Below are 13,685 nucleotides of genomic sequence, written 5' to 3'. Positions count from 1 at the left end.
AGCAGTACAATTTTGCATCAATCTGCGCAACAGATCAGTGGTTGTCAGCAGCTGGAGGGGCTGACCACCAGAGGTCATAAGACAACTTTTTGGTACATCAAAACTGTTCGTGTCTGTGGTGGCAGTCACATACTTACTGTATACATTTGTTGAAGTCCACCAAATCATACACTTAGAACTTATAAATTTTTGAATGTAATTATAACAGAGCTAATTATTTAATTAAAAAATAAAGCTATTATTCTTTCAACTTTGGTATGGGAAAGCCCTGTCAACATGAAAAACAACCCATGTCAACTTCACTATTATACTGTACTATATAAAATAGTGAACCTCAGTATTAATAACATAAAAAGTTAAATTTAGAAATTTTTTAAAAGAGGATTACAAAAAGCTTTCTAAAATAAAAAAAAAAATCCTCAATTATTGAAACAAAAGAAAAAGGAAAAGACCCTGTTGAAAGAAATGTTAATAAAAGATAAGGTTCTTGAGTTCAAGAAACAAAAGTAAAATCACAAAAACACAAAGTTGCAAAATAATGTATGGAGTTCCTTGACTCTGGCTGTTACAGAGTTTTGTAAACAGCAGGAACTATTATAATAAATACTGGTAGAATGAATGAAAAAAAAATTCTAGGAAAATGAAGCTGCTGCTTACTCTTCGTCTGGGCTGGGGGAAGCCATCTCTGTGTCGTCGTCTTGTTCGGGAACGCGCCTGGTTTCCCTGTCCTTTATTAAGTGGGTCAAAGGATTCTATAATAATCAGCAGAAAGCACAATGTGAGGTAAATAACTCACAAGTTTAAATAAAGACTTAGATTGGGGAAAGAAATATCAGGTAATCATCACTATATCTATTATTTTGTTTGTGATAAAGTAAGAATTTCACTTACATACTTATGAGAAACCAAGAATACAGTACTTAAATGAAACTTCATTAACAATCAAGAAAACCAAGAACTTTTGGTTTGATTGGTTACTCTGGAAAAGGTTAAAAAAAATTTTAAAACCAAATTTAACCACTTGTAAGAACAATATAGCACAAATTAACACCTACAAAGGCAGGGACCATTTGTGCCCTAGATTATTACCTCTAACACATTATAACTGCTTAATAATGTCAATTCAGAGTCGTACCAATCTTATAAAATACGGGACTTTTGGTGGACAGGTACTTTGCACAAACCTGATGGAAAATCTGCTTCCAGATCCTGTTCAGTTTCCCCTTTTGAGAATTGCTTCAATTCTGAATCAGCCTCTTGCACAGCATTTGACTTTAAGGCATAATGATTCAGCTCTTCCTCCCAGCTATGTGGAGTAGATACTGCCTCTGATTCAAGATCACCACTGTATGTACTTCCTTGGTCTGAAATATACAGATAACAAACAAGTCCTGAAAATATGATAGTCTCTTGACATGCTCAGAAACCTTCCTAAATCCCTGAATACCAAAAACTAAGATATAGTTTTTGGACCATTACCTAGGTATACTCAAGAATGAAGTAACTTGCTCATCAGTCTCAGAGAATTGGACTCACATTCTTGGTGAACATTTTAAAAGCACTATCTCAATCCTTAAAATATTTGAGATAGCTTTTATTACTCTCATTACAAATCAGCACACATCATAGATATTTGACACCCCTTACAAATATAGCTAAAATTACAAATATTAAATCCAAGGGTATCAATACTTTATGGGTTTCTTTTACTAACAGAAGGTAGTTATTTCTAAGAAACAAAACATATTTACAACTACAAACCTTTTTCAAATATCTTGGTGTCTAGAAAGAGTTCCTGTTCAGAAGTTTGAGATCCTTAAGAGAAAGAAAAGCACATAATAAAACAATTTATAAATATACACAACAAATTATATCTCAAATGAAATGACTGCACTATACACATCAATCATACTACAGAGTTCTAAGTAAACAGACTTCATATGCAGAAAGGACAATTCATTAATAAAATTAGGCATTAATGGTAAATTCACTTAGATCACCACTGTTAACAGTGGCTACACTTTAAGTAGCAGTATGAAAGAAATCACGGCAAAAGAGATGTTTACTTTATTTTTAAACTCTTATGCTTTTTATTTATTTGTTTTTTTAAGAGACAAGGTCTCACTATGTTGCCCAAGCTGACCTTGAACTCCTGGTATTTATTTATTCAAAGATTGACAAATCTGCTTTAAACTGCTTTTCCCTCCAAAATATAATAATCTTTACCATTCCATCAAAAGGCCAGTAGACTTAGAATGTAAGTTACATGAACAATCTGCACATGAACTACACAGAACACAGTTCTATCAATTATAAAATACTTTAAACATAAGAACCTCAAGGATCAAAATAGAAAAAAAAAAAAACAAACTTTACCCAGAAAACACTGCTCCTTTTCCCTAAAATCAGAGAGCCAGATACTCTCAATTGGAATTCATTTCTCCTTCTTTTGTTCCTAACCCATTGGACTTTATCTATACCACAATGATTACGACTCCCTGTCTTGAAACTTAGTTTTGAAAGTTTTTATCTCACTCGATTGTAGACAAAGGCAAAGTCACAACATTTATACAGAAGCACTTGATAAATGTTAAATATTGATACAAATGGAGAAACCAAGTTAAAATAAGGTTTATCATCAGGAATTGTTTGAATTAAATATAATATTAGAAGTTAGGAAATCAAGTGTAGGAACAACACATTAAACTTTACATATAAAGGAGTCAGAATTATGAGATTATACATTAAAGAGCAAAATGACACAACAAACAGTAGGATAATAACAAACTTTTACCAATCTTTCAGAATATATATGATTGTAAATGTTACTGACAACACAACAGAAAAGCTGATAGCAGTTTTTTAAAATGCTACAGTATTCAGAAAATTATCTAGCATTTATTATGCAAAATCAAAAACCCAGTGGCTACCTTTTTAAAATTCACCACTGAATAAAAGAAAAAACTGTCAAGAAAACAGTAATTTCTTGGCTCATCAGTGATATAGGAAAAGGCCTTTGTAAAAAATTCACCTACATATTTCAACTATCTTAAATGCCATTTTCTCTACCTCTTCCTATATCCAAAAATCAAGGAAGTGCTAATTAAGGCTAGAAATCTTTCTGGAATATATATTAGTGATTCTGGTTAATATCATGTACTTTGGAGTCAGACTTGGATTCAAGTTCTGGTTCTATCACTTCCTGACTGCATAATGAGGGCAAGTCTAATGTCCTATTTTCCAAATGAGAAACCTGAAGTAAACAGTATCCCACATCCGCCTCATAGGGTTGCCGTGAAGATTAAAGGAGGCAACGCACATAATGCACTTAGGACAATGCCAAGAGTATGGTAAGCACACATATATGTTAACTATTGTTATGATCATTATTCCTCACTAATAGTAGGAGATTTATCTATAGGCTATTTTGAGCCAAATGGTTTATCATCCTAAGGTTCTATGTACCCTTTACCAGCATGCTGATTGCTATATAATAGGAATTCTTATATGGGGACCATGGCTTTGAATATAGGAATAAAACTGGAAAATCATCATGAAACTTTGGTTTTTCCAATTATTTTTCTGGAATCATTTAACAACTAAAAATTGTGCTAAATACCAATACTTAGTTTATCTTCATAAAAAGGATTAAGAGCTTTCAGAAGTACCAACAAGTTTAATAAACCCCAGAAGCTTGGTATTTAAACACCCTGAAGCTTTTTTTTTTTTTTTTTTGAGACAGAGTCTCACTCTGTTGCCCAGGCTAGAGTGAGTGCCGTGGCGTCAGCCTAGCTCACAGCAACCTCAAACTCCTGGGCTCAAGCGATCCTCCTGTCTCAGCCTCCCGAGTAGCTGGGACTACAGGCATGCACCACCATGCCCGGCTAATTTTTTTCTATATATATTTTTAGCTGTCCATATAATTTCTTTCTATTTTTAGTAGAGATGGGGTCTCGCTCTTGCTCAGGCTGGTCTCGAACTCCTGAGCTCAAATGATCCGCCCACCTCGGCCTCCCAGAGTGCTAGGATTACAGGCGTGAGCCACCGCGCCCGGCCCACCCTGAAGCTTTTAAAAACAACTTGACTTTCTGGTACTTAAAATTACTTGAGTTACCTAAAAATTTGCATGTGCTTTTTCTTTCTTTGCATTTAAAGATTATACCGACCTCCCTGGGATAGAGTCTTCTCCTTCTCTTCATCTTCTGCAATCATTTCTGCCATCTCAAGGAGATCAGCTTCAAATGGATGTGTGGGAAGTTTTTCCTTAATGTCTTCAATACTCTCAGTGACTTTATCTTCATTTTCCGTTGAGGATGGAATAAGCATGGGGACAGGCATCTGGAAGATCAAGGTAGACCGAAAAATTTCTCATGCAATAGGTTTGTTGCCAAAAGCATTATTTGTGAAATGATTTAAGTATTAACATAATAAACAAATTTAAGATATTTTCATTGCTAATAATTAAAATAGTCTTGATAGCTTGTTTTTATAAGATTAGAACTATTTAAATAAAAATTCAGTAAGTGCTTTTCTGGATACTCAACAAAGTATGTCTCTAAATCCTCTAAAAGAATAATTCCATAATACATTTTCCTTTAGTTTTTGTTGTTTTAGCTTATATTTCTCACAACTGTTTCTCTTAAGAATTCAGAACCAAGAAAAAATGAATTTCAAAAAACAATCCATTTTTCTTTAAAAACAAGTGAGAATAACGTAAATCGCAGTTTTCTTCTTTTCACTCTTCCTAAAATCCAGGATTCTCACACACATAGTTTCTGATCTTTTTCTATTTGAGTGCTCTTATTGCATATGTAACTTTTTAAAAAACGCTATACCATAATCTTCTCTGAGAAGGCAGGGTACAAATAATATATATATTCCACATTAAGTAATAATGGCAATATGGTAATAGCCAACCAGAATTAGGAATATTTTACTAACAAGTGAAAAATTTCTTTACAGAGCTATAAAATTTCAGTGGAGGAAAATGCGTGTTAAATTAGCCTTAATCTCTAAATGTCTACTCACTGGAACTGGAATTCCAAATGGGACCGGAGCATACTGAGTATAAAGATGAAGGGGTATGGGCACAAACACTGGAACGGGAACTGGTACCACAATAATTTGGGGCTCATTTGGAGTGTCTTCTAATAAAAAAAAAAAAAAGAAAAGAAAAAAAATCACACACAAAAAAACAGAGGGTTAGAAACATTTTAATAAAATTTCAAAAAACAAAAAAAGCTTATGGAAATTTATGGTTCAAAGTAAGTGGAACCTATTATATTAATACTAGGATTTCTTACAAAGGAAAAATAACTAAGGCAGCAAAAAAGAGGCTTGAGTATGGCTCGGACAAAAAATCGGGTAACATAAACATCAGTGATGTAAGAATAAAATGAATGCAGGATATAATTTGGATGGATGATTAGAAAGGACTGAAACATTAATCTTAGGAGAGGTATGAAAAACTACTAAGATGAATAAGTACGATATGCTAAAGAGGAGACTGAATAGGTACAAGGGCCAATTTTATGAGGCCATAATGCCCATTTTAAAATCATTTGTAGTAGACAGTGAGGAGCTATTGAAGATTTGTTAGCACAGAGTAAAGGGATGAAAATGTCATCAAAAAAGGTTAATTTGGCAGCTATTTTAGCATGGAATAAAAAATATATCAACTGTTAAAAGTAGGAAGCAATTACAATATGCAGGGCTAAGATGATGGGGGTCTACTCTAGGTAATGATGTAGGTTATACCTACAAAAAAGAAATATATATAGCAGATGTTCTAAGTAATAAAAAGATAAACAGAATATGGGGGAAAAAACTTGGGAGAAAGTGGGAAGATTTGGAGGATTCATTCTATTATTTAACAAATACAGACAGTCCCTGCCTTAATGATGGTTCAACTTAAATGATAGTGCGGAAGCGACATGCATTCAATAGAAATTGTACTTCAGTACAGTATTCAACAAATTACATGAGATAGTCAACATAGTACTATAAAACAGGATTTGTGTTGGATTATTTTGCCCAACTGTAGGCTGATGTTCAATAGGTTAGGCATATTAAATGCATTCTCAAGTTATGATATTTTCAACTTATGATGGGCATGCCATCCTAAGTCAGGGAGCATCTGTATCTATAGAGTCCTTTCTATATGCCAGAATATATGTTAGGTGATTGTAAAATCATTAATGTAGGAGAAAAGTAATGCTAGGGACAAGAGAAGAGCTGACAATTTGACTAGAATTAGAGGTGGGAAAATAACATGGTATCAATTTTATCAAAATACATTGGATGTTAAAAAAATGTTACTTGGTCAGAAATGTCTGAAAACCAAACTACGTTAATACTAAATAAACTACTATTGACACGACAAAAAGAAAAACTAAGTCATCTATAGCCTTGCTATTTCTATGTGGTCCATGGAACAGCAGCACTAACTTTACCTGGGAGCTTGTAAGAAATGTAAAATCTCAGGCCCCACTGAGTAAGAATCTACTTATTAAAATTTCTATTCATGTGCACATCACATCAATGTTTAAAGAAGCACTGGCCTATAGGATAACACTGAAGATCTAAAAATGCAGGATTTCTTTCTAGTTTAAAAATTCTGCCAGCATGGATGCCAGCATGAGGGGGCTACATAAGATCCATTCCTTAGTGAAACAGGCAAAGTGAAACTATTTAAAACTATTTAAAAAACCCAACCATTTAAATTCTTGGGAAATTGTCCTAAAGGCATACAGCAAATAAAGAAACATTTATTCAAGAAAATCTATTCAAATTTGGTAAGAATAGTGAGAGTCTTGTGACATTTCAGCCACCACCTGCTCCATCCTCCCAGCTCAGCTCAACTTGACAGAAGCTCCACTTTGGGTGGCTAGGCCAGGAAAAATGGGCTTCTCTCCCCTTAGCTCCTAATTCAAGAGTAACCACATCTCACCAAGAGTGGGGTAGGCCACCAGCATGTCACATCCCTTCAAATTCAAAGTTGAAAAGGCTAAATTGCTGATATGTATGCACAAGAGGTCAGGAACACCCCTCTACCCACCTCCCACCCATTGTATGGAGACTCTACCCCAGGAATGGCAGGCTAAGAATGCTGAGGTCCTGATCACCCTCACCCCAGCCCACTATAAGGCAGAAGTTCCAAGACAGGAGAGGCAAACTAAGAACACCAGAGACTACCACCCTGCCCAGCATCCAGACATGTGGCTCAGAGATTCTACCTGAGATGCAGTTCATAAGAAAAGAATACTCTGAAGCTCTCCTCAAAGTAACTGCCTTTATTTGAAACAGAGTGTAGAGTAATTCAAACCTAAGGGCACTCTGGAAAACAATAGAGCCATTTAAGAGCCTGTCCATATAATTACAAAGCTTAGGCTTACCCCATAATATTACACTTGTCATTAATAAGGGAATTAAATGAAGTGTTCATAGTATGGTATCATCAATTAACTTCCTTCTCTTTAACCTAATTTGTTAACTCTCAGATGGGGAAAATACCTAACTCACAGGGATGTCATCAGTGCTAAACTGGGTAACATATACAAGCAACCAAACACATCACCTAGGAAATAGTGGATACTCAATGTAAGCAAATCCCACATTCCTTTCCACTAAGAAACAAAAAATAAATAAAGATCAAGGAATATACCTGTCTGGCATTCTTTGTTTTGAGTATGTGGTTTGCAAGAGGTGGCTTTAGTCTGTGTGATGGGTTTGCATAATAAAGCTTTGTTCTTCAAAACCCTTGGAGGTTGGGAAGGTGGCAGTTTCAGGGCATCTGTTTGTGTACTTGCCTAGTAAAAAGAAATTAGAAATAAAAGATTTTTAAAATCTGATTAATTATAAGAAATATAATTTAAAAATAAATACCATACTGGAATAATGTGGGAGACATTAACAAGTATTCAACTAAATGTGTGTGAGAAATACAATATTCTTGAAATATTAATAGCAATGGAGTATTTTAATAACTATGTATTATTCTAAATGCATCTAATTACTATTTATGTTTACCAAGAAAAATGCTATTTCTAGTGTGACATATTGTTTGATCAGTAACAATGTTGGCCGAGTTTAAAATGAAACTCTTGGCTGGATGAGGTGGCTCATGCCTGTAATCCTAGCACTTTGGGAGGCTGAGATGGGAGGATTGCTTGAAGCCAGGAGCTCAAGATCAGTCTGAGCAACAATGAGATTCCGTCTCCTCAAAAAATAGAAAACTTAGTTGGGCGTGGTGGTGCACGCCTATAGTCCTAGCTACTTGGGAGGCTGAGGCAGGAGGATTGCTTGAGCCCAGGAGTTTGAGGCTGCAGTTAGCTATGATGGCACTCTAGAGCCTGGGCAACAGAGCCTATTCCCCCTCGCCCTGCCAAAAATAAATAAACAAAATAAAATAAAATGAGAACTCTTACTTCTTCTTCTTTTTTTTTTTTTTTTAGACAGAGTCTCACTCTTGCCCAGGCTAGAGTGCCGTGGCGTCAGCTTTGGCTCACAGCAACTTCAAACTCCTGGGTTCAAGCAATCCTCCTGCCTCAGCCTGCCTAGTAGCTGGGACTACAGGCATGCGCCACCATGCCCAGCCAAATTTTTTAATATATATATTTTTTTAGTTGTCCAGCTAATTTCTTTCTATTTTTAGTGGAGACGGGGGTCTCACTCTTGCTCAGGCTGGTCTCGAACTCCTGACCTCGAGCAATCCTCCTGCCTCGGCCTCCCAGAGTGCTAGGGATTACAGGTGTGGGCCACTGCACTTGGCCGAGAACTCTGACTTCTTGATTAAGTCTTACAGAGAACTTAGTTCCAAGATAACTAGGAATAACAGAATCACTTATGATCATTTAAGTAACTTGAATTAAGATGATGTGAAAATTATCCTAAAGACCAGGAAACACTTTAGAAATGCCACTGTTCCAGTCATAAGTTTTTCTCATTATTTACTTTCTTCTTTCAAGAGACAAAGAAGAAAACATTAATAAGTTAAAAAACAAAGGGAAGGGTGGTTTTTATAATCTGCACTGGGCAGGAGGATAAGTTACATTTTATAAATATTTTATTTATAATCTGAGTATATTACAAAACATCCAAAAAAGTCTTTTATGCCTAAATTCTTTACAACTTACTTTAATTCTGTATAATTTTAAAAAAAATCTTCAGTAACTACATAAAGAGAATAAACATTCACAGCAATTACATACCTAACAGATCTATTTAAATAACCAGAAAATACTATTCCTGAAAAAAGATTAAATGAGTTCATGAAATTTTATATAGTAAAGAATAAAAGCAGGCAAATTAACTCAGACATTCATACTGCATAAAAATGAAAAATAAATACAGTGACAATACCAATAAAAATAATAAAACTTACATCCCCAATGATTTTCGCTGTTACTGTTGGAACTGCACCTTGATATAAATTAAAACATATATTTAGGATATTTTACAATTATTTAAACATTAGCATTAAAAGCTGATTATCAGTCCACAAACACAAAGCCTCATATTAAGAACAAGTATTACTTTAATTTAATTCAATGAAAGAGACTAGTAATACTAAAATATGAGAAAAAGAGATACAGAACTTGTGAAAACACTATTCAATGCCCTAGCAGCCTGCAGTGCACCACCAGTCCTATTATGAATGTGTCAAACATAAGAAAATAAAAACTGATGGAAAAAAGTTAGAGAACCACTGTATTCAACTCAAAAAGGCTAGCTACATGTTTTCAAATCAAGCCATACCTTGTAAGACACTGTTAGAATTCACTGTGGGCTGAGCAGCAGGAGCACTTGCCAATGATACCACATTAGCTATAACTGGGGTTGAATCTTTTCTCAGAGATGGGGGCCCTGATGAAGCAGCTTGAGCCATGGAAACACTTGCTGATTAAAATAAACAAAAATAAGGAAACCTCGTATAATTTATATGCACACACACAGAATTCAACATCTCACAGAAGTTAAACAATGCTTTCAGGTTTGAGTAATTTCTGCTGGAGCAAAAAGTTGCTTCAGGATTAACTGGGGTTTTCTATTTTTTTTCATCAGTGAAATTTGAAAGTCTTCCATGTTCTTCATCTTTGTGTAAAAATGCAACAAATAGTCCCACTTAAAAACCAACAACAAAAATCCCCAAAGGTACAATCCCAATAAAGAACACATGGTAGATTCGATGGACATTTCAAGCCTAATGTGCTCCTTAAACCCTGCCTTCATATACAAAGGATTTTTTTAAAGCTTCTGGAATAGGCTCTTGTAGATCTTGCTTCTATCTGTAAAAAGACTACACTTAAAGGTACTGTAGCTTTTAGGATGGTACTAGTTTTATTTTTAAACCATAAAGTTTCTGAGATTAAATGGCCTAACTAAGCATATGGTATATTTAAAAAGCTATGTGATTTAGACTTCATGTCCTTTGTTATGTAAGTAGTCTCAGTCTTTTATAAGGAAGCTAATTACACCCAATTACAAAACATTAACTATTATCCTTTCCCATAAAGTTCTTACAGAGTTTATTTGATTCAATACGCTCAAGAGAAACCTAAAAACTCATTTTTATTTTTACATGGCTTTAATCTTAGGTGTTCAATTAAAAAGGATCTAAATGTTAATGCCATTTGAACAAAAGGAAATTGATGTTTCATAAAATTACTGACAACTGTTTACAGTTTCTGATCTGTAGATCAGTAGTTAGAGTTCCTGGTATTGACAAAAGACCCCGTTCATTACTTAAGTTTAATTTTACCTGCACTGTTTTGTGAAGGTGGGTCACATACACTTTGCTGATTACAGAACATCAAGATACAAAGTAGGTTACAAAAATGTTTCATTTCTCCTCGCCATTTCAAGGACTCATTGAGTTTACCCTGTCGCTTACAACCATCACATTTGGCCATCTGAAAAAGAAAAAGAATATAGTAAAGGAGGGAGAAACAAATTATCTGGGGTCTGACAGAGTTTAAAAACAGGACACACAAAACAAATGAGGATATTAACTTACAATTTAGATCATAAAATCGAAGGTTGACAATTTTAAAATGGTAAATATTTACTATTAGTGATTTTATATTAAATAATTTTTTAAAATGATGTAAATACTATAGAGACCCCAATAAATAGCAATTAAGAAACAAAGTGAAGTGAAAATAAGGCCTATCTTCCTCAGACTTCAGAAGACAAATTCATATCATTTAAATAAATTAATAAAATAATGTTAAATATTTTGATGTCTTAAGACTGATATGTCTCCTATAGAAAATCAAAACAGAAGGAATAAGATTTCAAGGACATTAAAGTCTTCCTAAATCTTATATTAATTGCTAGAGTATAAAACAAATACTTAAAAGTTTTATATCATTAAATTGTCCTTCATACAACATGAAATTAAAAAAGGGAATAATTTATGCCTTAACTCAAAAACCCAGGAATGTGAATTATATTTACCTGATAGAACAACACTGTGTATTTGGACATGCATTCTTCACAACAGAACTCCTCCACCTTTCCCCCCAAATTGTTCTGTACCAATTTGGGAGATGTCTGTAAACAATAACTGCACATTTTACAGTGATTTCCCCAGTGTTTTACCAACTCATGTTTATAAAGCAATTTGCAACCTAAAAATCGGAAAGATAAATTTAACATTAGGGAAAAATATTAATTATCTACGTCTTTAATTTAAATGACCTAGAACAAAGTTTTTACACTTGGGTCCTGAGCAATTAGCAGATCAAGAGATTAATTTAGAGGATCAAAACTAGCATTTTTTCTTTTAATGAAATAACACAGGATAGGACAAAGTAGAAAATATTAAACTCCATCATATATAGTAAGTTTACTGTAATGAAACTTTTGTTTTATTTGGGTATGTGAAAATATTCTGGGTCACAATGTAAAATGTATTTCTTGTTTTATGCAGTGGTGAAACGTTTGAAAGCCACTGGTCTAAAAGGCCAACCTTGTGCAGTTTTAGAGTAATTCAAAACATTCTAGATGACCAAAATAGTCATCTAAATAAAGAAAACAATCTACCTCATACTGATTTGCATATTCACATAATATATATTCAGAAACACAATGGCTGTTTAAAACAATAAAAATATAAACTTAGGATGCTACTATAATTTAAGGCATTCCATTTAGAAATAAGTGCAAGAACTTAAAAGATCTTTGAGTTTCCCATCTACCTAATAAACGTTAAACATATCACCTTCTTCTGCATTATACTCTGAGGATCTTTCACTTCATTTTAATATCTATATAATGTTAAAAGACTAGACCAAAAAAGAATGAACTAAGTATAAACAAATAAAAAAGGCTTTAGCATGATACATAAAGGATAAAATAATAAACTTACATATTAATACCTTGAATCATCAGCTACTTTTAAAACAACCAACATGCTCAGTAAAATAATCTTCTATCTTTACCTTCACTACAGAATGACTTGTCAGCACCTGAGAATCGCACAGTCTCCTTTACAATTTTCTCAATTTTACAATATTCACACATTGCCATTACATTATTTATTTTCTTATATTCATCAGAACAATTCTTGCCACAGAACTGAAACATTTTACCCTGCAAAGAAATAATCATTAAGTACTAATTAAATATTTGGTTTGCCTTATATAAATCCTCATTCCTGTTACTTTCAAAACAAATGGCACAATTTTGAGAAAGGAAAAGCTAAAAATAATTTTACAGATACACTCAAACCCTTTTCATGAACCTATACTTTACCTTATAGTCAAGAAGTTCTGGTTTTGTGGCAAAAAGACGGTTACAGTGTTGACACTTGATTTTCACCACACTTCGTGCAAACCCAACATGCTGGGATTGGGCTGCAAGGCGCTGGAGACCAGCTGCGGCAGAGCTACTGATAGAATTGGGAGAAACAGCAGAGGTATTGCCTCCTCCTGCTGACACTGTTGAACCTGTGGGGATGCTTACAATTACTTGGCCCTGAGAGAGGGGCACTACTGAAGAATTCATTCCAGTTGGTTTGCTGAATAAATTCTAAAAAAGACAAAACAGCAAAAAAAAAAAATCAGTTAAATCATTTGTTCAGACAAATAAGTATTGCGTGCTTATATATACCAAGCACAGTTCTAGGCATATAAGAACACATGTATGGCTGTGAAATTCCTGCCTCTGAGTAACTTACAACTAAATAGGGGGAAGTCTCATTTATGACCAAATAAAATAATTTCACTAATAATCTTTAAAAATAATATCCTCCCAATAGATAATGTGGGTGATAATAGTACTATTTAATTTTATAGAAGGTAGTTAAATGACATACCTCCAAATACAGGATAAAGAATGCAAGTTTAATAGAACTGAAATAGAAACTCAGACAATCCAGGCACTAGCAAACACCTAATAAGTTTACATTACTATAGTAGGTGTCTTACTGACTGAAGAAGAGGAAGATTTCTGAAGCCATACCTGGAAAGCTACCACACAACTGTAGCTGCAGAAGTTGCGTATACTTCCATCTGACATGGCTAGGTGATACTGAGGGATTGCTGAGGTTTTACAACTGTTACACTGAACTTGTACACCTTAGCAAATCAAAATAAAAACTAATAAGTAATATATACAAATGTACACAAATATATGAGAAATAATTATACACTATACAAAAATTCAAGGGCCACATTAAGTTG

The 13,685-nt window shown here is 34.0% G+C and overlaps 1 protein-coding gene across 3 annotated transcripts in view; it reads right to left on the bottom strand.

Moving 5' to 3' along the window:
* The window catches only part of ZMYM4 (zinc finger MYM-type containing 4), a 144,345-nt gene that overhangs the window by 23,853 nt on the left and 106,807 nt on the right, over positions 1–13,685 (bottom strand). For all 3 annotated transcript variants that reach the window (XM_069479750.1, XM_069479748.1, XM_069479747.1), the window contains 13 exons: positions 13,465–13,580; positions 12,757–13,032; positions 12,444–12,594; positions 11,458–11,630; positions 10,760–10,910; positions 9,757–9,897; positions 9,383–9,420; positions 7,664–7,808; positions 5,029–5,147; positions 4,167–4,338; positions 1,762–1,815; positions 1,185–1,364; positions 658–752 (listed from right to left, as the gene is read on the bottom strand). In XM_069479750.1, coding sequence (XP_069335851.1) covers positions 658–752; positions 1,185–1,364; positions 1,762–1,815; positions 4,167–4,338; positions 5,029–5,147; positions 7,664–7,808; positions 9,383–9,420; positions 9,757–9,897; positions 10,760–10,910; positions 11,458–11,630; positions 12,444–12,594; positions 12,757–13,032; positions 13,465–13,580 — 1,811 coding nt within the window. The remainder of the gene's footprint in view (positions 1–657; positions 753–1,184; positions 1,365–1,761; positions 1,816–4,166; positions 4,339–5,028; positions 5,148–7,663; positions 7,809–9,382; positions 9,421–9,756; positions 9,898–10,759; positions 10,911–11,457; positions 11,631–12,443; positions 12,595–12,756; positions 13,033–13,464; positions 13,581–13,685) is intronic.

This window comes from Eulemur rufifrons, chromosome 8 (assembly GCF_041146395.1).
Source record: "Eulemur rufifrons isolate Redbay chromosome 8, OSU_ERuf_1, whole genome shotgun sequence".
NCBI classification, from domain to species: Eukaryota; Metazoa; Chordata; class Mammalia; order Primates; family Lemuridae; genus Eulemur; species Eulemur rufifrons.
Note: the sequence above shows the minus strand (reverse complement) of the source record. Positions and strands in the feature narration are given on the sequence as shown.